Consider the following 27,521-nt stretch of genomic DNA (forward strand, 5'->3'; position numbering starts at 1 on the left):
CTTCCTTGGAATGCCCATGTCCTGTTGTGCCCCTTAAGCATACCAGCTCCAGTCTGGGTTCTCTGGCCAACTAGACCCTTAAAGGGGCTGGACCTTTTTTGTCTTCATATTTTAAGACAGAGTTCAAAAGATCAGTGGAAGTCAGAACTGTGTGGTGTCATGGAGATTGTGAGGGCTTCAGAACTGGCCCAACCTAGGTTTGAATTCAAAAGTCAATCACTATGTGACCTTGAACCTGTTCCCCTGGGCCTCAGTTTTCGTTTGTGTATGTTGGGGATAATAGCACCCACTGTGGAGTGGTTGCCAGAATTAAATGATCTTACTTGGGTAGGACAGCCAGCCCTGTGCTCAGCATTTAGGGTACCCGGGAATCATAGTAGCTGGGGGTCCTGGCCTGTTTCTCCTGTGGCTTCTGCACAGCAGGTGCTACTCCCCGTGTGGTGTGCCCTCCCCTGGGGCAGGCTTCCTCCTGGAGCTCTGGGCACACTGTCTTCCCTTGCATGCCCTGTGGCATCATCGTATGCCCTGTTGAGAGCAGAGTTGGGGAACTCAGCTGGAAGAAACTGACTTCTTCAAACTATTTGTATTGTGTTTGAAGGGTATCAGCATGGAAGCCATGAATGAGAATAAAGTGGTGTCCTCTGAGTTTAGCACAGGACCTGTGGAAAAAGCTGCCAAACCTTTGCCATTTAAGGATCCCAACTTTGTGGTAAGCATCGAAGGTATCAGCTCAATAAACAGCCAAATGCCACACCTCAGCCTCAGATCTTGCTGGGCCTGCAGGCAAGGTGGCACTGGCATTCTCTTCTCCCTCAGTCCCAGTCGCCTCCTTCTCCCCCATGGGTGAGATGGAGACAAAAGAAGAAGGGTTCTTCCTGTTGATCTCTCAGTGTGCCATATCCCAAGGATTTGGGTGTCCTTTGTGGATTCATTCAAGGATACTGTTTGGAGGGTGGGTCATTTCCGTGATGATTGTTCCCTTACCTTTTCATTGGTCTTACAATCTTAGACAGAGCTTGAAATATTAAGCTAAATGAGAAGTATTTCCTCATTAGTTTCTTTTTTTTTTTTTTTTTGAGACGGAGTCTCGCTCTGTCACCCAGGCTGGAGTGCAGTGGCCGGATCTCAGCTCACTGCAAGCTCCGCCTCCCGGGTTCACGCCATTCTCCTGGCTCAGCCTCCTGAGTAGCTGGGACTACAGGCGCCTACCACCTCGCCCGGCTAGTTTTTTTTTGTATTTTTTTTTTAGTAGAGACGGGGTTTCACTGTGTTAGTCAGGATGGTCTCGATCTCCTGACCTCGTGATCCGCCTGTCTCGGCCTCCCAAAGTGCTGGGATTACAGGCTTGAGCCACCGTGCCCGGCCTTCCTCATTAGTTTCGTAAGGTAAATCAAAGCTGTTGTGCTGTTGAGTGGAACACGGGGTACTCTTCCTTTCATTCTTGAGACTGGTAATAAATTGCAGCAGTTCAGATGATAGTGTTAATTTTTTTTAATGAATTAGTTTTGGAAATACAATGTTACCAGTGTTTGCAACAGATTTTGGTATTCTTTTCCATTTTATTTTGTCATCTTTATAGGATTTAAAAAAAAAAAAAGATATCCAGAAGGCTTGCCATACTGCAGCTGGAGCTTTCTCAACTTTTCCAGGATCCCCAGTTTGCTTGGCAGAGACTTGCCCCAAGAAGGGAGTTTAGAGATGCAGTCATGGATTTAAATCTGACTTTGTAGTAAATTTATCTTAAAATATGAAGAAATTCATGAATGAATTCTACAAAGTTAGACCCAATAAAGGCTTTTTTTTTTTTTTACGTGCAAAAAAGAAGTAGCCTTTTATTTCTACTCCCAACACAAACTAACTCAAGGGTTTTGACAATCTGAAAACCTCTTTTTTAAAATAAGATTAACATGTTAACGTGTACAGTGAAATACCTTTTAAAAAAAGTCTCAGGGGTCTAAATGATTGTTGACAGATGAGCGGTACATTACAGGTATGATTAAGCATAAATGTCAGATTCTGAAATGGTGGTCTCCATTGGTTTTTGTTTCTTCTAATCCATGCCTTCAATTCGAGCACTCTGGCCACGGTGGCGCAGTAGCTGGCAAGAAGAACAGAACCTGGAAGAACCTGAAACAAATCCTCGCTTCCGAAAGGGCATTGCCGTGGCAACTGAACGATCCTAACTGTGAGCTGGCTAGAGCCTTCCGTGTGTTTACAATGTTCAGAGTAGGAACTGTCTTACAACAAACCTACAGTATTTTATTGTGTTTGCATCATTGTAGGAAATAATTTTTAGCTTGAGAATTTTACAGTGGCATCAGTGTGGGCAGATTACGTGTGTATTTTCTCATAACTGTTATCTGTATTGAGCCTGTTTGTGTTGTCATGGATGTGTGGGTTTTAGTGTCATAGGTCCCAATATGATAATATTGGTGTTTCTACTAGACAAACTTCTCATTCAAAAGTCTACTCTTAAAATGTGTTTCCAAAAACAAGGTAGCCCAAGTATAATGCCAGATTTAGGAGAGTTCCTGACAACCAGCTTAAAGTCCAGCTCTTTTACTTTGTGAACCAGTGTTTAGCAAGAGTAAATACTTCATGCTGCAGTGTGTCCAGATTTATGTAAAACACTATTATATGTTCTGTTCAGCTTCACTGGGAAGTACAAGTTCAAAGTTCTCACCATCTTCTGCTCCACTTATACTTCTTTCATGGGGGTGACTCACATGGGTGACAAGTGAGCTAGTCAGTCATTCGTCTGGGTGTGGACACGAGGGTGTCGGGATGCTCAGATCCAGTTATTGGCTTGTTTGGCATTTCATCACCATCAGCCCATGTAGTGTGAGATTGTGAAAATAGCTGGTGGGCAGATGAGCTTTCCGGTGGTTCTGCTGAAATAGAGCATCCCTGGTGACAGGGCGGGGCTAGATCTGGAGCCTGCACTTGGCCTGTGACACACTGCATTATTTCTGGAAATCCTCCCCTACTTCTCTAGTTAATCTCCAGAGACTTCTGTGACTACTTAATCACAAAGGAAATTTTCAGGAATATTATCAAATACTATTTTAGGAAAAAAAAGAGAAGGGATTTGAATGTTTTCAGTTTCGTTTAGTTATCTTTTTTTTTTTTTTCCAGACTTCAGTATTGATGCTCCTCCATCCTTTAGGCCAGCTAAGAAGTATTCTGATGTTTCAGGTCTGCTTGTGAGTATATCTCTTATAACATTAAATGGAAAAGATTTCACAGTAATGTCTAATTAGACAAGTGTTGAATATTGACCACGGCTGGTCCTGCCTGGAGCCCGTCTACAGTGATAGGTGATAGGTTTGTGCAGTGTGTTCATTGCTGCAAACAGGCATCTGTGGGGCAGCCTGCGGGGAGGACTGAACCAGAAAGCAGGAGACTCCAGTTTCTCTTCTTTACCTCTGCTAGTTAACTATATGAGATAACATGAAAGAAACAACTATGTATTTCTTTTTTTGCTGCTGAAGTTTTAAAAACCTGCATTTTAGATGATGATTGTATTTACAAAACCATGTTTAATAGGTGCTTTGGCAAAGGTTGTGACATTCAAACTTATTTTTAAGCATCAGAACCCCTTTTCCAAATGAAATCTTTTACAGAATCCAATACATAAACAGCCTGGAGCCACCTTTCTGCTGTGGTCCTATGTGGATCTGGCCACCTGTCGTCTTCCCCACTCCTCACCACAGTGACTGCTCAAGTGCTTCTGGGGAACACAATTCAGGAACTGCCAGCATAGCTGGAAGAGTGGAAAGTAGGCAGGTTACTAAAGCTCTGGAACCTCAGAGCACCCCCATTTCCTTATTTGCAGAAGTTAGAACCTAAGATTCATCTTAATCCTTTTTCATCTCATAAATTTGGAAAAATAATTTAAGTGCTTTACATTTTAATGAAACTATGACTCCAACTTATGTAACAAATTGGCCAAATTAAGTATGTACAGAGGAGAATTGTCTCCTTTGTTATTATTATGTAATATCCCTGTTTCTCCCTGATAATATTCATTGTTCTGAAGTCTACTTTGTCTGAAATTAATATCACTTCCATTCATGTGTGGACGGTATGTCTTTCTTGATCTTTTCACTTTTTTTTTTTTTTTTTTTTGAGACAGATTCTTGCTGTGTTCCCCAGGCTGGAGTGCATTGGCACAGCTGGCTCACTGCAGCCTCTACCTCCTGGGTTCAAGCGATTATCCTGCCTCAGCCTCCCAAGTAGCTGGGATTACAGGCGCACACCACCACACCTGGCTGATTTTTATATTTTTAGTAGAGATGAGGTTTTGCCATGTTGATCAGGCTGGTCTCAAACTCCTGACCTCATGTGATCCTCCTGCCTTGGCCTCCCAAAGTGCTGGGATTACAGGTATGAGCCACTACGCCCAGCCTATCTTTTCACTTTTAAACTATCTATATATTTAAAGTGGATTCTTGTTGAAAGCATATTGTTGAGTTGTTGGGTCTTTCTTTTCCTTTTCTTTTGGAGGTAGGGTCTTGCTCTTCTGCCCAAGCTAGAATGGAGTGGTGTGATCATAACTCACTGAAGCCTTGAACCCCTGGGCTCAAGTGATCTCCCAACATCAGCCTCTCAAAGTGCTGGGATTAAAGGCGTGACCCTCTGCACCCAGTGGATCTTGCTTTTTATCCAGTCTTATCAATCTAAGAACTGTTGTCCTCAGGCTATTCATATTTAAAGTGATTGTTGATATGGTTGTATTTAAATCTACCATCTCACTAGTTATTTGTTCCATTTGTGTTTGCTTATTCCTCTTTTTCTGCCTTCTCTGGATTTATTGAGCATTTTTTAGTAGACTGTATTTTTCAGAACAGTTCTAGATTTATGAAAAATAGAGACAATAGTATAGAAAGTACCCATATAACCCAAACTCAGTGTCTGCTGTTATTAACATCTATGGTATATTTGTTACAATTAATGAACCAATAGTGATATACTATTATTAACTCGTCTATAGTTTATTCACATTTCCTTAGTTTTTACCTAAAACTATATCAGATTTAGTCATCACATCTCTTTAGACTCCTCTTGGCCATGCCAGTTTCTCAGATTGTCCTTGTTTTTAATGACCTTAACAGTTTTAAGGAGCACTGGTCAGGTATTTAGTAGAATTCTCCACTACTGGAATTCCTCTGATGTTTTCTCATGATAAAACTGGGGTTAATTGAACATTTTAAAATTCTGTTTTCTTATTATTTACACCTCTTTTAAAAATAATGAATGGTTACTTTCATGTTTAAAATATACATTTTAAATAACCTGAGTCTATTTTCAAATCCTATACCACTTTGTGTGTATTGTGAGGGTCTTCTGGTAGTGAATTTCTAATCCCAGTCTCTAATTCTTTGTTGTCATATAGTTTACTTTTACATATGCTGCAAACAAAATACTTGGCTGTTAATTTGTGCTCTAGACAGTTAGCTTTTAGAGAAATAAAAATAAGAAAAATAAAGAACTTTCTTTTATCTTCATTTCATTCTATTTCCCCCCTTTTTCATTTTGTTGTTTATTTCCAAGTGCAGTCTGATGTCATATTCTTTCTACTGGAACAATTTACTGTGCTTTTCTTATAAAGTAGATTTGCTGCTAATGAAGTCCTTTCTTTTTTTATTTTGTCAAAGAGCCTTTATTTCTTCTTCTTCTTTTTCTTTTCTTTTCTTTTTTTTTTTTTTAAGACAGAGTCTTACTCTGTTGCCTAGGCTGGAGTGCAGTGGAACCATCTTGGCTCACTGCAGCCGTCTCGACCTCCTAGGCTCAGGTGATGCACCCACCTCAGCCTCCCAAGTAACTGGGGCTACAGGTGTGTGCCACCATGCCTGGCTAATTTTTTGTATTTTTTGTAGAGACGGGATTTCACGCTGTTGCCTAGGCCTGGTCTCAAATTCCTGGGCTCAAGTGATCCTTCCCGCCTTGGTCTCCCAAAGTGCTGGGATTACAGGCATGGAGCCACTGCACCCAGCCTTGTTCTTCCTTTTTGAATGATATTTTCAATGAGTATTTTTGAATGACATTTTCAAGTCTGAGCTGACAGTTTTTTCTTTCATCACTTTTAAGATGTCAGTGGTTAAATGTTGTCTTTTTGCTTCCATGGTGAGAAGTTTGATATAATTCTTACCTTTGTTCATCTCTATGTAATGTTTCTTGTTTGACGGCCTTCAAGATTTTCTCTTTGTCTTTTGTTTTCAGCAGTTTGAATATGACTGGGTATTATTGAGTATGACTCAGGGTATTATTTTTCTGGTATGTATTCTTGATGTTCTCTGAGGTTTTGGATTTGTGGTTTGGTATCTGTCAAGAATTTTGGAAAATTCTTGGCCATCATTTCTTCAAATATTTCTTTTGCCTTGTCTTTTTCCCTTCTTCTAGGATTCCAGTTACACACATGTTAAACTATTTGATAGTGTCCCAAAATTCTTGGATGCTCTGTTCTGGTTTGTTTGCTTTTTAAAACTCTTTTATTTCATTGTGGTTCAGTTTGGATGATATCTACTGATGTGTCTTCAAGTTCTTTACTCACTGTATAGAGTATACCAATGAATAAGCCCATTGGAAGCATTACCTCTTTAACTGGGTTTTTAATTTCTGGCTTTTCTGTTTGATTATTATAGCTTTCATGTCTCTGATGAAATAACTTTCTTTTGAATTATTTATTTATTTATTTAGAGACAGAGTCTTGCTCTCTAATCCAGGCTAGAGTGCAGTGGTGTGATCACAGCTCACTACAGCCTCAAACTCCTGGGCTCAAGTGATCCACCTGCTTCAGCCTCCCAGGCAGCTAGGACTACAGGTGTGTGCCACCACACCTGGCTAACTTTAAAAAATTCTTTTATAGAGAAGGGATCTTACTGTGTTGCCCAAGCTGGTCCCGAACTCCCAGCCTCAAGCCGTCCACCCACCTTGGCCTCCCGAAGTGTTAGGATTACCAACGTGAGCCACTGTGCCTGACCTGAAATAACTTTCTGTCTTGCATATTGTCTCTCCTTTAACATATTGATTGTAGTCATTTTTAATTTCCTGTCTGATAGTTTCAAAACCTACATCATATTTGGGTCTGGTTCTGGTGATTTCCTTGTCTTTTAAGACTACTTGGTCATTAAGTCATTAAGTCGTCAGACACATAATAGCTGCTTTAAAGTATTTATCTGCTATTTCCAACATTTGGTTCATCTTGGCCAGTTTCTGTTGACTGCTTTTTTTCTTAACTGTGGGTCACATTTTCCTGTTTCTTTGCATCTATGAGTTTTTTTGTTGTGTACTGGACATTATGGATGATGTATTGTAAAAACTTTAGATTCTGTTATATTTCCCTGAAGAGTATTTTTTTCCTGTGGTAGCTTAGTTCCTGACTGATCACCTTGAATGGGTGTAGGTTTGGTTTTGCACTTTTTTAGGGCAGGTCTGCAGAAAGCCCATGTTTCCCAAGCTTCTTTAACTTAGTTGCACTTAACTTCTAAGTTCTTTATCCTCTGCCAGTCTTACTGAAGTTTGGTGTTAGGCTTTGTTGTGGTGAGACTAGAATGGATGGTACTCAAGGGCATGATTTTAATTCCTAAGCTGTGGCCTTTCTGTTGTCTTAGCTAGGTGCCAGGAGTGTTACAGCAATCTCTATTCTGGCTGGGCTGGCACTTCAGCAACTCCCAGCACTGCTCAGCCTCTGGAGTTTCTGTTTCCCTCTTAACCACTCTCCAGTAAAACCTATATAGTCTTGCCTTGAACATGCATAGCCTAGCCCATGGTTATGGACTCATGTGGAATCCCAAACTGACTTTTGCCTCCCTTCCAAGGCAGCTCCCTCTTCTGTTACTCGGTTTTGCCAATATCAGGTGTTTCAGTAGCCCCTGAATCTGATCTCTGCCTCCCCAGCTCGGTGGGTCCACTGAGCTCTGCATGAGCTCCACCTCTGCCCCACGGTCAGGAAATTGGCGCAGGCAGAGAGAGTTTGGATGATCCTGGAACTTACCTTGTGAGCTTCTCTTTTCTCAGGCATTGTAGTCTTGTGCTACCTCTTGTCTGTTGCCTGAAAATGGCTACTGCATATATTTGACCTGTTGTAATAGTCGTTTATGGCAAGAGAGCTCATCTGGCACCAGTTATTCTGTTATGGCCCAAAGTGGAAATCTCTCCCTGTGTCATTTTGAGTTTCTGGAGGCCACGGTTATGGCCAGACCTGAGGGTGGTTCCTTAGAATGTCAGCTTTATCCTTACTGTTTCAGGCAGCTCATCTGCTAGTACAGTGGTTTTCACACATTAGGAGGAAGGAGAATCATTATTCCAGGCCCCTTAATGTCATTGGCAGTAGACTTGTCATGTTACACATTACCTAAAACCTCTTGCCCCACTGTATGTAGGAAATAAGAAATTCTGAATAGACAAAGAAGTCTCCCAGTTCATTAAAGGACAATCCCACAGAAGAATCAGCAAAAGGGATATAAATAGGCAATTGCCAGAGAAGAAATATAGATGACCAATAAGTAGATATTCAGCTTCACTGGTAATTAGGAGAAAGACCCATCAAACAGGGAAGAAATTAAGACATTTGCTTATACATTTTGACACCAACATACAGAAATGGATATCTTCATACATTGCTATTTTGAGGTGGGAACATACACTGGTACTGCTTTTTTGGAGGACAATTGGAACAGTCTGTTGAGATAAAAAAAAAAAAGCAAAAGCATCTGACCTTGCAATATGCCTTATAGGCAGCTCCCTAGAGAAATAGTGTGCACAAAGAACTTCATGCAGAAATGCTTATGAGAGACTGCATTCGCAAAATGCTGGAAGCAACATCAAGGTCTATCACAGCGGATATTTTCATACTGTTCTTGAGCTCAATGCATAGTAACAACATGGATAAATTTCCAGGATGTAATGTCAATTGAAAGATGCAAAGCAATATAAATAGCATGGTGCTACATATATAAAAACACACACACACACACACACAAATTATTTCTCTTGTGTGTTTACATATGTGTAAAGGGGTAGACATAAAAAGTCTGGAAAGGTGCCCACTTAGCGGTGGTTTCTCCAGGGGAAGGCAGAGGACTTTTGGATGGTAGATGGTGATAAATGAGGACTTTAGTCTTATCTGTAATGTTTTCTTTTTATTTTTTTTAGGGGAGAACATGTTCGTCTGTTGCTTATATAATTTAAAGTTACATAATTAAAAAGTAAAGCCTAGTTCACATTTACATGGACACACACCTGTTCCCAGCCAGCCATGTGACTGTTTCCCCTGTGCCTAGGCACGGCAGCAAGACATGCAGGGTCACACCTGTGTTCAGCACTCATTACAGAGCTATGAAAAGTGTATTCTGGGTGAGACGGGCAAGCTGTGAGTACTGCCTGTCACGCTGCAGCAAGGGGGGCCTGAAGCTGTTTGCTGGCTTTCCTGTAGGAAGTTGGCCTTTGCTTATTTCACTTAGGCTCAAGGGATGGCATCCAGAGGAGGGTGGACTGTAGGTGTGAAGCTCTTTACTTGTTCAACTCTGGGGTGTCACTTGGCATCCTTCCTTCTATTCAGAATCCTAGATGCTGGCCCCTGGGTCCAGTCCAGTCTGTTCAGGTTTTTGTTGGTAACCTTTTTGTTGGTGCCACAGGATCTCTGTATTCTGCACTGTTTATTCAGCAGGCCTCTTGGCAGTGAGGTCTGAACTTGGGCGGGCCGGCTCAGCACAGTTTGCTGGTAGGAGTGAGGCAGCCACAGACATGGAGCTCGGCCGAGGCTGGTTCGTCTACGGAGGCCAGATGGTCCATGCCAGACACACATGCCTGTGCTCTGCTCGGAACTGCAGAGCAGCCTCTCCTACTAGTTAACCTAACTTCCCTCATGGCCAGGATCCCTCAGAAGAGACTTGTCACTGTTTTTCTAATTAAGCCGTTCCTTATATTACTGTCATTAAAGGAAATGTGGTACAGAAAGGTAACATCTAGGTCAAGCCAAGGGATTGAAGTTTTATTTTATATAGAGCTATTAGTTAATCTTAGCCTTTTAGGAATAATACCATTTCCTAACACACAGCAGTTAAATACTTAGGGGAGGCCCCAGTGGCAAAATGGAAGACTTTTTAGGGCATGAGAAGCCTATAAATAAGTTCCCGACAGCTCGTTGCTTTTTTATTGAGTGTTCCCTCCCTTCCTAAATCACAGATTACTGTAAGTCTAGGTCCACACAAAGGTGATCCACATTAAAGCAGACATCTACACTTGAATAATTGGATGTTATCTGTCTAGACTTTAATGGCATCTTTTATAATTTTTTTAAAGGAGCTCAAAATGACTCACCCTCATGTCTTTTGTTTCAAAATCCATAGAAGCCTATGTACTTTGAGGTATATAGTTAGTGAATTATTTTCTCCACTTGGCACACGGGGAACAGAGACCAAGAGAGAATTTTGATATGTCTGGGAAACAAGTTCTCTTTTCTGTGATGGTCCCAATTGTCTGTCTGTTTATTCATTCATTAATCATTTGTTTTGTTATACAAACCCTGACTGGAGGCCCTCTGTGCACTCTGCACTGCACTAGGAGCCAGTCTACAATGATAAGCAAACCACAGGGCTCCGGTCTCATAGACCCTCATAGCCTAGACCATCATCAAAGAGTCATGTAAATAATAAACTTTAAAGCAACAGAGATGTGCATTCCACTGGAGTATTTTTGCTGCTGTGAGAGTGGAGGGTGAGGTTCTGACTTCCTGTGACAAATAGGCTTCCCTCGAGGTGTAGCTTTGGGGTTGAGTCCTGAAGAATGAACTGGTGATTACTGAGCAAAATGGGCCACAGTTGGGGTCCCCTGCCAAGGAAAGGACAGATGGGGCATGGTAAAAGGGAGGAACTTAGAGGCCAGGGATAGTTGGAATCAGAGTGGGGACGTGTGGCTGAGGAGGAGGCTGAGGACAAAGGAAGGCCCAGACCCGAGGAGCTGCACTGAGGACTTGGGCCTTTGTCCCAGGAGCAGAGGAGCCATTTTGAGAGATTTTATGCTAAGGAATGACATGATCAGAATTGCACATTGCAAAGAAGATTCTGGCTGCAGTTCTAGGGGAAGGGTGGGTGTGAATGGTCAGTGATGCACTACAGAGTGGCTCAGGGAGGCGTGGAAGTGGCGCAGGGGGTGTTGGAAGAGCTGGAAAGGAGCATGCTGGAGGTAAATGGAGCGCAGCAGGGAGGGGCACATGCCCAGCATGCAGGGCGTCAGCTCCTGCCTTGAGCACAGACCTGGGACATTTGTTGGAAAGAGGCAGGAGTCTGAAGTCAGGGAGGGATGACCATCATGAATTCATTCTTGGACCTGTTGCAGCCCTTGAGGCACCAACCAGAAGGGTCCCAGAGTCTAATGTGGTTATTCCCCTTCCTCCCGTCCATACACTGAAGTGTTTCTGGAGTCTGGGAAGGTTAATGAGCCTGTGCCACAGTGAGTGATTTAGTGTTCTTGGTGGCAGAGTAAGACATAATGAAAATATATATCACTTTCAGTGAAACAGAAAAATTTTTTAAACTTATACTTGAACTTACATCCCTACCAGAAAAAACTTTCTGGTAGGGATATAAAAATTTTTTAAACTTATACTTGAACTTATATCCCTACCCGCAAAAACTTTCTGCCCTTCCCTGTGCCTCTTTCCAGGCCAACTACACAGACCCCCAGAGCAAACTGCGGTTCAGCACCATTGAAGAGTTTTCCTATATTCGGAGGCTGCCCTCTGACGTCGTCACCGGCTACCTGGCCCTGAGGAAGGCCACAAGCATCGTTCCCTGAGCCCGAGAAAGGGAGATGAAGTGGAAAGCTGTTTCAAAAACAGACTCTGGACTCGTGATTTTGTTTCACGGAAAACAAACTCGTCCTGCTGTCAATCTGAAAATGCCAGTGCTGTGCCTTGGAAAGAATGTTTGGCTTTCATTTAAGGGTTTTTTTGAGTGTGTGTTTTCCCTCCAAGTGTGATATTTCCTGCTGAATTAAATTATACTTCAGTTGTTGCCTAAAGTAAAGGTGTTTGACAAGAAAATACAATAAAACGATACTTTTCATTTATCCCAAGTCCCTGAATTTTTGTTTTAAAGTAGTGAACCCCATATAACACATTGAAAGACTCTGCAGTGAATCCACAACAGTTCTGGATTACTTCCAATCCTGGTGACCCCTTTTTAGAGCATGTTAGTCTTTGTCTCTGATCAGAATGCTTGGAAGAATTCCAAAATTGGGTCCAGAGAAGAAAGAGGCAAGTAACTTGTTCTTTCCCACTGGGCTGGTTCTCACCTGTGCCTCTGCCTCTGATCAGCCTCCCCTCATCTTTGGGAGTGTGGGGTACCAGCACTGACACTCTGTCCCAAAAGGGCTTTCGTCTTGATAGAGGATGCCGCCCCTCTGGCTGCAGCCTGCTCCAGAAAGGGAGTGTTTGCATCTCCATCCTCCAAGAAGAGGAGGCATTTTCTTGGCCAGAGAAAGGAGAGTGTCGAGACAAGTCCTGGGCCTCTCTGAGCCCTATGCCTGCATTTCCCCAGGGAGGACAGTGGAAACAGGCCCTGGGGCTTCTGGACCACAGCTGCCTCTGCTTCGGGGGATTAGGCACCAGGTGTCCTTTCTCTCTGGGGAAAGCCCTTCTTCAGGCTTAGAGAAAATAAAGCAAGTCAGCTGGGAGAGCAGCCTGTGCAGGTGGCAGCTGCCTGGAACCAGGCTCCTTTTCCTCCAGGTTGGCAGCCCCAGTATCCTTCAGCACCTTCCCAATAGCCGTGAGAGCGGGGGAGGTGCTGTGGGGCCTCCCCCGTCTCCATGACAAGGGACCTGAGGGGATGGCCAGAAGAGGTGGGGCCTTTCCTAAGCCCATAATCACCGAGCAAGCATCAGAATCACCTGGGAGCCTGCTGTGACACAGATTAGGGAGCCCTTCTCCCTGAAGTACCTGATCAGTAGGTGGTCTGGGGTGGGGCCCAAGAATTTGCATGTTTGCTTTGATGATGCTTTGAGGTCCACTTTTCTGATAAAATCAATGGTTTCTGAAAGACCAGAGGCTGCTGCTTGGTTTCCGCCTGCACTTCCTGCCAGCTGTCAGCCTAGGAAAACGCCAGCTTCCGTTTTGGTAGAAGCAAGGAGTGAATGAGCCAAGGGTCCTTCCTGCTTCGCTTCCACCTTCTATTGTACAGAGAAAACTTGAGGCAGGTCCACTTCTTTTCCATGAAGGTCTCCAATTGGACAGTGCCCTGAAATCACTTCTAACGCTGATGCTAGGCACCACCTCAGACCTACTGCTCAGACCAGGGGCAGGGCCCAGGGTTGAAGAGGGAAGCCTTGCCCGGCACGTGTTCACCAGGAAGGGCCCACACACTGCCGCTCCTGGAGGCCTCTCAGGGTTTCTGGAGGTGTGTTTGTTCCATAAACCCTCAGAGAGTCACCTGGAGACCTGCTAAAATGCAGGTTCTTGGGCCACATCCTAAACCTTCTGACCGACGCAGGGAGTGGGGCCCAGGAAGCTGCTTTTGACAGATATTCCCGTGTGATCACCATGCACAGCGGAGTGAGAGGACCAGTGTTCTCCCCAGGCAGAAGGGAAGCTCGTGTGTAGGACACCTCACCCCTCCTTTCCCATTCCCCTGCCAGGCTCTCCCCGCTGACATTGTTTCGCAGGAGAGCTGTGAATTCTGAAGATTAGGTTGCTTCTCACCCCAAGCTCCAGAAGTCTAGGCTGAGCCAAACCAAGCTTCAAGTTGTGAGTATTTTGAGTAATGAGCCCTTGCTCATTAATCGATCCTGTGCTATTGAAATAGCCCTTGCTGTCCATGGTTTAGCCCGGTGGTTCTCAGGCCGGGCTGCATGTTAGAATCACCTGTGTGGGTGGGGGTGTCCGGGAGAGGGACAGTGATGGAGGTTTAAAAATACCCAGAGATTCCGATTCCGCTCGCCTGCGCAGGGGCCCGGACATAGTATTTTAAACTCCCAAGATGCTTCTCATATGCAGCCAGTGTTGAGAACATTTGCTGTAACTATGAAGAGAATATTTCGTGTAAGGTACATTTTCTTATTCTCAGATCAGCTGGCTCTTTCCATCCTAGGGCCATGAGCAACTTGCAAGGGGTTTCTTTGGGGTGTGTGTGCATGTATGTGTGAATTTAGGGTTCCTTTTTACATGGCATCCCACACTGGAGTCAGAAATATGAATGCCACTGCAGATTCCTCCCTCTTCTTTCCTATATCACCCTCTTCGTCTTCTACTTGGCCCTGCTCCAATCCTCCTTCAGGATCACCTCATACCCTGCCTGACACTTTCAGTATCCTCCTAATAACTTTGAATGACTTTGCCCATCACAGCATATCTACTGATCATTTGCCTCTGATACGAAGTCAATTCTTGTATTGGTCTGCAGGATCCAAAAGAAAAACTCAGCCCCTCTAAGAGAAAAACAATTAGCTGGACTTGAGAAATCCTCTTAAGACCAAACTCAGGTCCAGTCTGCTCTGACTGGAGTTTGACTCCTTCTTAATCTGGTATTGGGCATGCTTTAAAACAATCTGTAACGTTGAAGATATGCTCTTCAGAACCAGAAGGAAGTCCCTGTAGGTGAGGGGGACCCATTTTTCCCCATCTCCCAAGTTAAAGCATGGATCTGTCCAGATTTTAAATGTTTCATAATTGATTTGGCACCTGGTGGAGGTCTAAACATGTTTGCAGTAAGAAATCTCTAATTTCTGAATCCATAGTCATTGGAAAAAGATATCAAACATTTGTTACTGTTTCCAGTGTCTGTAAATTGGGAGTGTTTAACTTAGTAAAAATAAAGGGTAATGAAAGAAATCAATGGACTATGGAACTTGATCCCATTATCAAATAGGACAGATATCCTGGGGAGAGATTACAAAATATGCCCTCTTACAAATGCATGAAACAATAGTGCCATTTTTAAATGTTCTATCTGATGGAAATCTGTGGGCCTTATTTGGATCCTCATTCAAACAAACAAAAAAAAACTTTAAAATTTTGAGACAATTGGGAATCTGCTATATTTTGATATCTGATAATATTTTGGAATTCTCACAAATAGTTGTGATTATGCTATTGTAATGTTAAAATAAAGAATTCATATTTTTAGAGACACCTACTGAAATATTTATGGATAGAATGATATGACATCTGGGATTTGCTTCAGGAAGGTATGAGAGAGAGGAAGTGGATGAGAATCGTGTTGAAATAAGATTGGCCATGAGTCAATTATAGTTAAAGTTGAGTGATAAGTCCGTGGGGGTTCTTTATATTATTCTACTTTTGGTGTACGTTTGCATTTCTTCATAATAAAAAAGCTTTCAAAAAGAATGTGATGTTTTTATTCTTTAAATAGTGATGAAATCTTACCCAAAGTGAGTGCTTTGCGTTAGCTCGCACTGGCTTACAGATGCTGAAAGTTTGAGAAATGCTGCCCAAATGGTATGAGGTCTTGAATAGAGGAAATACCCAATTGCTAAAACATCTAACAAAGAATATAGAAGAAAGGAACCAAAGACAGGTCAAGTTGTCCTGTAAATGTTCTTAATAGAGGTCTTCATTGTGTGTTCCGTTGTCCCGGAGGGCTGTGTATTTAAGAGTATTTTCTCTGTAGAGGTTAGGAAGCCTGAGAGTGAGGAGACCAAAGACTTCAGCTTTGAGGTTCTAGTGGGGGATAAATCTTAATAGAGAGGGCTGTGGATGCATAGAATGACTGACTATGGTTTGAATAAATACCTGTTGTTCTAATTCCTGATAGAATCTGCAGTATTCATTTATGTGCATAGAGAAGGAAATTAGGTTATCAAAGAATGATGCACCTGCACAAATTGTTTGGCTTCAAGGAATTGCTTTTGCTGAATTTCAACAGGGTTTATGCTTTTGTGCCCATATTAAGGAATTGCACTGAAAGAGGTCAAGAGATATGGTCCTACAAAAATGCCTATTACATTTGTCTCAGAAATGTCCCACAGAACCCCACTCCCCCACTGTGGTCCTGCAGGGTGAGCTTTTTGGTTCAGGACCCAGACATGGAGCCTGATAGCCTGGGTTTGAATCTCATTTCTACAACTGAGTAACTCTGTCGTCTTGGGCACATTACTAACTTATGCTTCAATTCTTAGTTTCCTTATCTGTAAAATGAGTGTTATAATAATGTCCACCCCACAAGATTGTCAGGATCAAATAAGAAAATGTCAGAGAAGCACTTAACTCAGGACCGTGATCACCCACCTCCCCTCTGGTCTGTGCATTAGAAAGGCAGAGCTTTCCTGACTTGTACCTTCAGCTTGGTTATATTTCTCATTTCCTTGGCTCATAGGACTCTTGGCTCATGCCTGCTTGTAGTAACTGAATAACATCATATGATAGATGTTTCCATGTGCTCATCTTATTGCTGGCTCTATCAACTATTTTCCTTGCCTTCTTCATGGCTTATTTTGACCATTTTTTTCATCCTTTATTCTGTGTATTCTAATAAGCTTGCTCAACTTTTTTATGAGACAAGGGAAGGAGTAAATAGCTAAAGAAGCAACGATCTGTGATTGAGTCCAGGGGAGAAAGAGGGGTTGAAGGATTTGTGGGGTGAATAGCAGAGGACTTTAGTGAAGGAAATCCTGTAGAATAATGAGGGAGAGAAAGAGCCAATAGAAACCACCCACTGGACCTCTTAAAAATCACTCATGTTTTATGCCTTCTTTGGTAGTCACCATGTATACTATCGTGTTTCCTATGTAATAGCAAACCTTAAAACCCTAAAAACAAAAAAGGGGGGGCTACTTGTTTACTTGTTTTGATGACCAGCTTGGGCAGGAAAATGAGGGATCCATCTTCCTGTTGTAAACACAGAACTGTATCCAGCCTAGTTTTCTTCCATAACTCAGTGGCCTCTGTCTACTTGTACTTCTGTTCCAACTGCCATCAAAGCCTTTCCTGAGAAGAGTCAGTGTTTTCCTGGCCTACAGGATGCTGACTACTGACAGGTGCACAGTGTGCACCAAACACACCACTCTCCTCCCCTGGGGTCAGGAAGATGAGTCACATCCACCAGTGGCATGGAGCCTTGGGTCTTTCCAGTGTGAATCCTGGAGGGCATAGCCTGGGGTTCTGCAGTGTGGAATACTGCAAGGGCTTTTATCAGGGAGCCAGCCAAGGCCTTGGTGACTGATATCTCCCGTAATAACATCTGGAAAGGAAATTGCTCACTAGAGATAAAGATGAGAATTTCTGCTCTTTGCAATGGAAAATTATTACAGACAACATCAGACCTCAAAAATGAGGTTCCTCAAAGTATGCTTTTGTACAATTCCCCCCAAACTCCTTGCTTGGCTCTTTGGAAGGTTTTGTAGAAAAACAGTAACCTGGCCAGGTGCAGTGGCTCACGCCTGTAATCCCAGCACTTTGGGAAGCCAAGGCGGATGGATCACCTGAGGTCAGGCGCTCAAGACCAGCCTGGCCAATATGGAGAAACCCCGTATCTGCTAAAAATGCAAAAAATCAGCTGGGCATGGTGGTGCATGCCTGTAATCCTAGCTACTCGGGAAGCTGAGGCAGCAGAATCACTTGAACCTGGGAGGTGGAGGTTGCAGTCAGCCGAGATTGCGCCATTGCACTATGGCCTGGGCAACAAGAGCGAAATTACGTCTCAAAAAAAAAGAAAAAAGAAAGACAGAAAAACAGTAATCTAAGGATTTGTGTGCACTTGTTACCATCTTCTTTGAAATTTAATGCTGCCATTTGTTTGCTTGCGGAGTGGCACAGAGCCCACAGCATTTGGCTCTGCCTCAGAGGCAAACGTGGCTACAGGAGCCAAAGAGAAACGCAGAGGAGGACACTCTAGGAATGGGATCTGTAAGTGGGGACTTCTGGGTGCACATGGGGTCTTGGAGAGCACAGGCAAGGCCTCCCGGTAGCATCACCTGGGCCAGGGCCCTTCTCAGAGAAAAGGGGACTGAGCAATGTGGATGCTTTCCCAGAAAACTGATTTCATTGGCCTACAACAAGGTTTATATGTTATTTGTAAGAAGTCTTTTGTTTATTTTTCTTCTTTATCTTTCTTCTCTATTTTGAGTAGAAAGTTTAAAAAGCCTACTGCTATACAAGAGGTCAGATTTAGATATTGAAAAATACATACAATACGTTGGTAAGTGAACAACAATAAAATCACAAATATAGACAACCACCTTTTTGTAATTAAAAAAAAAATCTGTAAGAGAGAGGATGTGAAAAATGATTTATGCTAAGGAGTTAATGATTGTCTCCTTCAGAAAAAGGAGTGGATTTGGGGTGGGAGGATGAAGAAGGAGAACTTGAACATCTTAGAATTTTTGGAAAGAGTACAATATAATTTACAAAGAGTGTGAGAGACTCAATTTAGGAGCTCTGGGCTGGGAGGATTGCTAACACTTTCCTGTGAGCTCAGGAAAACTCCTTGAGGTTGGACCATCAGTCCTCTGCTGCCTCTGTCCATAAGGGAAGCCCACCGCCACCCATCAGGATCCAGGGTCGCTCTGCCCTGCTCTGTGTCAGAGCCCCTAGCCCTCCTGATAGCACAGCCACTGCACCTGATGGCACACCATGCACCCCACACACGTTGTTTCCATCTAATGCCTACAACAATATTGAGGCAAGTGTAGCCGTGGGCTCACTCTACACCTAAGAAACCTGAGGTTTAAGAGAGAAACTAGAGGCAGGGAAGGCTGTGAGCTGGGCCCCTGCATCCACGCCCAGGACTCCTCAGCCCCTGTGTCCTCTGGCAGGAGAAGGTTGGCTTAGAGCTACCTGAGGAGGGCGAAGAGAAGCAGAGGAACACTGCCTGGACACGCATGAGAAGCACATCACCCCGTGTCACGTTCTGTGATGGTTAATTTCATGTGTGAACTGGGCTAGGCCACAGTACTCAGATACTTGGTCATATGTTGTCTGGATTTTTCCTTGAGAGTATTTTTTAGATAAGATTAAGATTTAAACCAATAGACTTGGAGTAAAGCAGATTACCCTTCATAATATGTGTGAGCTTTATCCAGCTAGCTGAAGGCCTTCGAGGAAAACAAAAGTGAGGTCCGCAAAAAGAGGAAAGAAGCCTTTAGGCCCTCCTCAGACTCACATTTCCCTGGGTCTCCAGCCTGTCCATCTGCCCTGCAGTTTTCAGACTTGCCAGCCCCGACAGTCTTATGAGCCAATTCTTTAAAGTAAACCTCTCTCTATATATATATATGTATACACACAGCCTATTGGCTCTGTTTTCCTGAAGAAACCTGGCTAATACACTTTGTTTAAAGCAGAAGGGTGGGTGGACACATTTAATTTAAACTACCTTCCACTGGCATTACCACACCTAGCAGTGAGCATTGCACATCTTATATGCTTCATAAATATTTGAGTGGAAACCAACAGTAAAATGCTGAATGGCGTTGCCAGATGTAGTATTCATTTAAACTATTGTTTTGTTCTCTTATGAGTCATTGAATGGGAAGGAACCGAAATTGTCTGGATAAAATTGTGAGGGGGTAGAGAGGGCTGGGAGCAATAGGTGGTGAGGTGTCCCCCATTTCTAAAGATTCTATGACCCACATTATTCCAGAAATTCTAGTTTGTGTTTTGTGTCTTTCTTTCTCTCTCTTTCTTTCTCTCTCTTTCTTTCTTTCCTCCTTCCTTCCTTCCCTCCCTCCTTTCCTTCCTTTCCTCCTTCCTTCCTTCCCTCCCTCCCTTCCTTCCTTCCTTCCTTTTTTTCTCTCTTTCTCTCTTTCTTTCTTTTCTGTAGACAGGGTCTTGCTCTCTCGCCCAGGCTGGAGTGCAGTGGTTCCATCATAGCTCACTGCAACCTGGAACTCCTAGACTCAAGGGATTCTCCTGCCTCAGCCTCCCGAGTAGCTGGGACTATAGATACACTTGGCTAATTTTAAAGTTATTATTATTGTTTTGTAGGGACAGGGTCTTGCTTTGTTGTACAGGCTGGAACGCAGTGATGCAAACAAAACTCACTGCAACCTGGAACCCCTGGCCTCAAGCAATCTGCCTTGACCTCTCAAAATGCTCGGTTTACAGGCATAAGCCACCATGCCTGGACTGTCTTTTTACTCAGAGTAAGCAGGGACAGGGAAAACCAGAGGGAGAGCTCTAGGACAGGCAATGTTGGCCTGTTCCCCAACCCTAGCTGCCCTGAGCCTCCTGCTGTGCAGGTCCCTCCTTAGGGAGAGGCCTGATCCCATTTTGTCATTAGTCACAAACACCACTTACTGGCCATTTGCATAAGCAGGGCTCTGCACTGTTCCCTCAGGACTTCCTCAGTACCCTCTGTGGCAGGCACCACTGCTTCCAATTTAACCCTGGGGGAAACTGAGGCTCAGCAATTTTGGGCCCTCTGCCCAAGCACCACAAGATCATAGTCCAAGCTTGCCTTGATCCTGCTGGGAAGAGGAGAGTTGTCTAGGAGGATATGGCCTGGCTTTCCTTCCCTGGGATCCCCATCCACCCAACCCCACTGCCTTTTTTTTTTTTTTTTTTTTTTTTTTTTTTTATCGTATTTGTCTTTAAACTGTAAACATAAGCTGTAGAGTCTGCACTACAGGTTGAACATATAGTTTTTTAATTTCTTTTTTTGAGATCAAGTCTCATTCTGTTGCCCAGGCTGGAGTGCAGGGGTACGATCTCGGCTCACTACAACCTCTGCCTCCCTGGGTCAAGTGATTCTCCTGTTTCAGCCTCCCAAGTAGCTGAGATTACAGGTGTGTGCTACCACATCTGGCTAATTTTTGTATTTTTTATTAGAGACAAGTTTTCACCATGTTGGCCAGGCTAGTCTCAAACTCCTGACCTCAGGTGATCCTCCTGCCTTGGCCTCCCAAAGTGTGGGATTACAGGCGTGAGCCACTATATCTGGCCCCCCACCACTTTTTGAAGAGAAGGTCCTAACAAAGGGATCAAGACTTTGCATTCTAGCTGCACCATCCTCAGAACTCCATCCTGGATATAGAAGAGTCCTTTTTAATTCCCGTTAAAATTTCTGGCTTAGTGTTTCCTTAAATGAGTTTCATTCAACACAGCATTTCATTTCCCACAATGTGGCAAGCTCACCCCCTATCCCCTTTCACCCAGAGCACTCCCTTATCCCCCAGCACTTAGCTCAGCAGTCGCCTCCTCCAGGAGGCTCCCCTGCCCCTCCTCTGCCCTGTGCCTTCCTCCATGGAACCCTGGCAGTCCCCCAGCTCCACAGTTGTTGCCTTACATGGTCACCAGGGTAAGATCTCAAGGGCAGGGACACTCCACAGTGTCTGGCAAATGACGGAATGGACAGTGGCCTGGTCCATAGGTCAAGCTGGAGGTCCATAGGCCAAGGCAGCCTGTGGCCTGGGACAGTGACTCAGGCAGGAGGAATGTGGCTCAGGCTGCCTGCAGCTGCGATAAGGAGGACAGGATGGGGCTCTGCAGAGGACATCCTGCAGCAGCCAGGGGACTTTCCATGCAGGAGCACATGTGGAAACCCACAGCCTGAGAGGATCCTGGCCTGCATACTGCACAGAGTCCTTGAGGGTGAGCAAGAAGAAAAGACTGGAAATGCCATCCGTCCATCACTGATCCACAGTGGGTTTGGGGAGGAGGCATGGCCAACATCCGCTGGGCTACACAGACAGTTTTATTACCACCCCACCTGGCTCCTGCCTTCTGGGGCCCTGTAGCCCATGAATTAATCCCTTTCCAGGCTAGCCTGGGGTGCATTCCATCCCCTTTGGCTCCTAACCCATGGGGTCAAGCCGCAGGCACATTTCTCCTACCAGCCTGGTTTGGGCCATATCTATGTAATGCTTTTGCCTTAATTTACTTAGGTTGCTCCCTTAAACAGGCTCACATTTTAAACATAATCTCTGCCTCCTAAGCAAATACTCATATTCATAAATTACTCCCACCTGAACCACCACCACTGCTACCACCCACAGGATTCCTGGGCTTCCTTGCAGCATAGCTAAAAGCCTTTTTGGGCATCCACTTACCAGGCACTGGGTGGGAGCAGGCAGCAGGGCACATCCTCCCGCCTTGGGAGCAATATTTACTCAGCAATCCTTCACTCAACAGTGTAAATCACTGTGGCTTCCCAGCAGGCATATGATCTCTGCCTGGCCGGGTTTCTCTCCCTTTTCCGTGACTGAATCTGAAGCTCAAGCCCCTTTCCCCACAGCCTCTCCCACATGTGCCTGGAAACTAAGGTCTGGTTCATCCTTCAGGGAGCTCCATGCTTCCCTAGTAAGGTTAAAAAATCATCCTATTAATGCCCATAGTGATGTCATGTTGATACGGTGTACCCTTGATAGGATGTGATGAGAATGGCATTTCACCTCTGTGGTCTTCTTTCCAACACCCAATAGCCTAATTATGAGAAAAACGTCAGACAAATCTCAACTGAAGGACATTCTAAAAACTACCTGACCAATAGTCTTTGAAACTGACAAGGTCATCAGAAATAAAGAAGCCTGAAAGGCCGTCATGACCAAGAGAAGCTTAAGCAGACATGACAACTAAGTGAAATCTGGTATCCTAGAAGGAACCATGGGACAGAAAAAGGACACGAAGCAAAACATACGGAAATCTGAATAAACTAGACTTCAGTTAATAATAACACATCACTATTGGTTCATTAATTCTGACAAATGTGTCACACTAGTGTTATGATGTGAATAATAGGGGAAACTTGGTGTTGGGGCTATAGAGTTCTGTGTAGTATCTTTGTAACTTTTCTGTAAATCTGAAACTGTTTTAAATTTGAAAGCTTATTTTAAAATAATAATAAAGGTTACTGCAGGAAAGAATGGAGCAGCAACTGCTTGGTCAGATGTCACGGAAGAAAATCTTACTCATGAATCTCAAATGCTGCCTTTCAAACTTTAGTTACAATAAAGTATCAGCTAGTTACTAAGTGGGAAATCCACTTTCTTTCTTTTATTTATTTTTTTTAACTGCTGTTTTAACTATTACACAATCCGCAAGAACTATTCTTAATATGTACTTTTGAAATTCTGGTTTGACTTATTCTGATTCAAAATGTAATGTATTACTTGTTAGGACTTGAACAGATTGTGAAAGTTGCTCCTACCTTAAGAAATAGTATTATTTGCAGAACACCCCTTAAAAGAGTTTTTGGAAATGACTCAGAATGCCCACTTACTCCACCACATTCTACCCTGTAGGAATTGTGATAAAGAAGCAGTAATTTCCAGTGATAGCTAGGTGCAATAAACCCAAACAAGTAGATTCCGTACCTCATCGTGCATATGCGAAGTCTAGCCCATTCTTTCCTGCAGTAGTTGGTGAGGTTATCAACATGTGTCTGATTTTCATCCATCAAATGTTTCTTGGGCTGCCATTGTTTTATGGGGAGAGGGACGATTTGAGAAGGGGAGAGATGCTCTCAAAGGGAAATTTGGGAAGAAGCTTCTCTTGTTCTCAGTACAAATATCTCAAAATATAACATTAGTGTCTTGATTTGCCTATTTGTGGTACATAACACATTATAATACCATTCAAGTTATAAAATACTTTCTCTTTCTTTCTTTTTCTTTTCTTTCTTTCTTTCTTTTTTTTTTTTTTTTTGAGATAGAGTCTCACTCTGTCACCCAGGCTGGAGTGCAGTGGTGCCATCTTGGCTCACTGCAACCTCCCTCTTCCAGACTCAAGCAATCCTCTCACCTCAGCATCCCTGTAGCTGGACTACAGGCATGCACCACCACACCTGGATAATTTTTGTATTTTTTTGTAGAGACAGAGTTTCTCCATGTTGCCCAGGCATGCCTCGAACTCCTGGGCTCAAATTATCAACCTGTCTTAGCTTCCCAAAGTGCTGGGCATACAGGCATGAGCCACTGCCACACTCAGCCATAAAAAAAATAAATTAAAAGAAATAAATGGAAAAAAAGTCCTGGCAACGGTCTTTGAAAAACTGAAATATACTCCATGAACCCTCTCATGCAGACCTGCCCAACTCTGCAATCCTCGCATCTCACGGTTTTGTTTTCCCTGTCATGTCCGCAGCTCATCTGTCTCTTGGGCTTCTTATCTTGGTCCTGGTCCCCCTCCCCTGTGTTCTACTCTTTGCCAGCTTTTTTTCTGGTTTTATGTTCTTCCTTGTCCAGAGCATGACCTTCATCTGTGTATGAGTCAACACAGAAAGCCTGACCCAAAAGGGCCAGGTCCAGGAAGGGTGCAGCTCAGCTTTTACTGAGTGTCCTGTATGCCCAGTACTTTGTGAAGTCCTCCTTACGAGTCGTCTCATTTAGTTAGCAATGGATTTGGCATTTCAAGAGGAAACGAGGATTAGAAGGCTCACAAAACAATCAGCCAGTCAAAGAAGCCATGGAGCTACTGAGTAACTTCAGCATCTCCAAACTCATTTCTGAGTATGGCCCACACCTAGAGAACGATCTGATAGGGTTCATCTCTCTGGGCTGTTTCCTCATTTTCCCTTGACTAGTAACTAGTGAATCAAAGGATCCCCAAGTTAAGCAAAATCCAACTCATCTGCTCCTAGTTGGAGGTTCTAATGCTGCTCATTTCCATAAAACAAAGATTTTCCAGAGCCTGCAGTGGCTCCCTGTTGGCTACTTAAACAGCACAATATATGGTAAAATCAGGCTATTCGTTTCTACAAAAAAACTTATATATATATACATATATATTTTTAAAAAGGCCTACTAGAATTTTGATTGGAATTGCATTGAGTCTATAGATCAATTTGAAAAGAATGAGTATCTTAATATTGAGTTTTCTGAAACATAAACTTGATTCATCCTTCCATTTATTTAGATCTTCTTTAATTTCTCTCAGCAATGTTTTCTAGTTTCCAGTATAGAGGGCTTGCACATATTTTATTAAATTTATTTCTAAATATTTTATGGTTTTTAGTTGCTATTATAAATGGTCTTTAAAAAATTTATTTACAAGCAGTAGTATTCACTTTTGTGATATATATTTCTATGATAGATTCTCTTTTTTTTTGAAAAATTGGGATATAAATTACATATATTAAAAAGCCTTTTAAAATGTCCAACCCAGTGGTTTTTAATATATTCACAAGGTTGTGCAACTGTCATGACTATCTGATTTTTAGAACATTTCTATAATCCCTGCAAAGAAGCCCCCAATCCATTAGTAGTCATTTCCCCCTCCCTCTAGCCCCTGCCAACCACTAATCTGTTTTCTGTCTCTGTGGACTTACCTATTCTGTTTATTTTATATAAGGAGAATCATATAAATAGAATGATATAATATGTGACCTTTTGTGTCTGGCCTCTTTCACTTAGAATAATGTTTTCCAAGTTTATCTCCATGATGGCATATATCAGAATTTCATTCCTTTTTATGGTTGAATGATATTCCTTTGTGTGGGTAAACCATATTTTGTTCATCCATTGTCCATCAATGACACTTGAGTTTCTCCCACCTTTTGGCTATTATAAATAGTGCTGCTATAGACACTCATGTACAAGTTTTTGTTTGAATACTTGTTTTCAGTTCTTTTGAGTACATATCTAAGAGTGAAATTGCTGAGTCATATTATAATTCTGTGTTTAACTTTTACAGGAACCACCAAACTGTTTTCCACAGAGGCTGCATCAATTGACATTCCCACTAGCAATGGATGAGGGTTCCAATTTTTCCAGACACTCACCAACACTTGTTTATTCTGGTTTTGTTTTCATTATAGCCATCCTAGTGGGTGTGAAGTAGCATCTCATTGTGGCTTGATTGCATTTCTCTAATGAGTAAGGATGTTGAGCATTTTTCATGTGCTTAATGGCTGTTTGTACATCTTCGTTGGAGAAATATCTTTTCAAGTCTTTTGGGCATTTTAAAATTGGGTTGTCTTTTTGTTGTTGAATTGTAAAGTTCCTTAGATATTCTGAATACTAGACCCTTATTAAATATATGACGTGAAAATATTTTTCCCATTTTGAAAGTTATCTTTTCATTTTTTGGATCGTGCCTTTTGGTGCACCAAACTTTTACAATTTTTTGGAAGTCCAATTTATCAATTTTTTATTTTGTTGCCTGTGCTTTTGGTGTCATATCCAATAAGTCATTGCCAAACCCAGTGTCACAAATATATTTTTGCTGCTTTCTTGTCACAGTTGGACAGTTTTAGCTCATATGTTTAGGTCTTTCATCCATTTTGAGTTAATTTTTGTATATAGTTTAAGATGAGGGTCTAACTTCATTCCTTGGCATGTAAATATTCCATTTCCCCATTAAATGATTTGGCATCCTTGTCAGAAATCAGTTGTCCATACATGTGAAGGTTTATTTCTGGGCTCTCAATTCTATTCCATTGGTCTATACATCTGTTCCCATGCCAGTACCACACTGTTTGATTAATGCAGATTTTTAGTAAGTTTTGAAATCGAGAAGTGTGGTAGTGTGGCTACCTAGAAGTGTGGCTCCTCCAGCTTTGTTCTTTTCAAGATCATTTTGGCTATACGGGTTACCTTAAGATTCCATTTGAATTTTAGGATAGGTTTTTCTATTTTTGTAAAACATATCATTGGGATTTTGATAGGAATTGCATTGAATCTGTAGATTGCTTTGGGTAGTACTATCATATTAACAATATTAAGTCTTCTGATCCATAAATATGGACTGTCTTTCCATTTATTTAGATTTTCTTTAATTTTTTTCAGCAATGTTTTGCAGTATTCAGTGTACAAGTCTTTTGCCTCCTTGGTTAAATTTATTCCTGAGGATGCTATCCTTTCTGAAGCTAGTATAATATAATTGTTTTCTTAATTTCATTTTCAGATCATGCATAACCACCACCATAAACACGATTCCAACACCCCAGAGTATTCCCTCAATCTGACCTTACAAAAAGTGGTGTTTTTTAAAATTTAATTTTCCAATTGCTTGTTCCTAGTGTATAGAAATACAATTGATATTTTTATATTGACCTTTTATCCTGAGACCCTGTTAATTCACTTATTAGTTCTAGACAGTTTTAATTCTTTCTGGAATTTCCAATCTTTATGCCTATAGTTTCTGTTTTGTTTTGTTTTTTAAACAGGATTTGGCTCTGTCACCCAAGCTGGAGTGCAGTGGCTTGATCCCAGCTCACTGCAGCCTCCACCTCCTGGGCTCAAGTCATCCTCCCACCTCAGCCTCCCAAGTGGCTGGGACTATAGGTATGAGCCACCATACCCAGCTAATTTTTTTTCTTTTCTCTTTTTTTTTTTTATTTTTTTGAGGGTGCAGGGAGCAGAGTCTTCCTCTGTTGCCCAGGCTGGTCTCAAACTCCTGAGCTCAAGCAATCCACATGCCTTGGCTTCCCAAAGTGCTAGGATTACAGGCATAAGTCACCATGTCTGACTATTACTTCTTTTTTTTTTTGAGACAGAGTCTTGCTCTGTTGCCAGGCTAGAGTGCAATGGCATGATCTTGGCTCACTGCAATCTCCGCCTCACGGGTTCAAGCAATTCTTCTGCCTCAGCCTCCCATCTGGGACTACAGATGCCTGCCACCACGCCAAGCTAAT

General features: G+C 42.7%; 1 protein-coding gene across 4 annotated transcripts in view; it reads left to right on the plus strand.

Moving 5' to 3' along the window:
* INO80C (INO80 complex subunit C) overlaps positions 1-25,934 on the plus strand; it is a 43,253-nt gene extending 17,319 nt beyond the window's left edge. For 3 of the 4 annotated variants that reach the window (XM_011943677.1, XM_011943678.1, XM_011943680.1), the window contains 4 exons: positions 599-709; positions 2,074-2,185; positions 3,136-3,203; positions 11,668-12,072. In XM_011943677.1, coding sequence (XP_011799067.1) covers positions 599-709; positions 2,074-2,185; positions 3,136-3,203; positions 11,668-11,799 — 423 coding nt within the window. In that variant the 3' untranslated portion in view covers positions 11,800-12,072. Of the gene's footprint in view, positions 1-598; positions 710-2,073; positions 2,186-3,135; positions 3,204-11,667; positions 12,073-25,579 lie in introns of those variants that run through there. The other variant, XM_011943679.1, reaches the window with a different exon arrangement.
* Positions 25,935-27,521: the final 1,587 nt, after the last annotated feature.

This window comes from Colobus angolensis, unplaced genomic scaffold, assembly GCF_000951035.1.
Source record: "Colobus angolensis palliatus isolate OR3802 unplaced genomic scaffold, Cang.pa_1.0 Scaffold220, whole genome shotgun sequence".
Taxonomy (NCBI): domain Eukaryota; kingdom Metazoa; phylum Chordata; class Mammalia; order Primates; family Cercopithecidae; genus Colobus; species Colobus angolensis.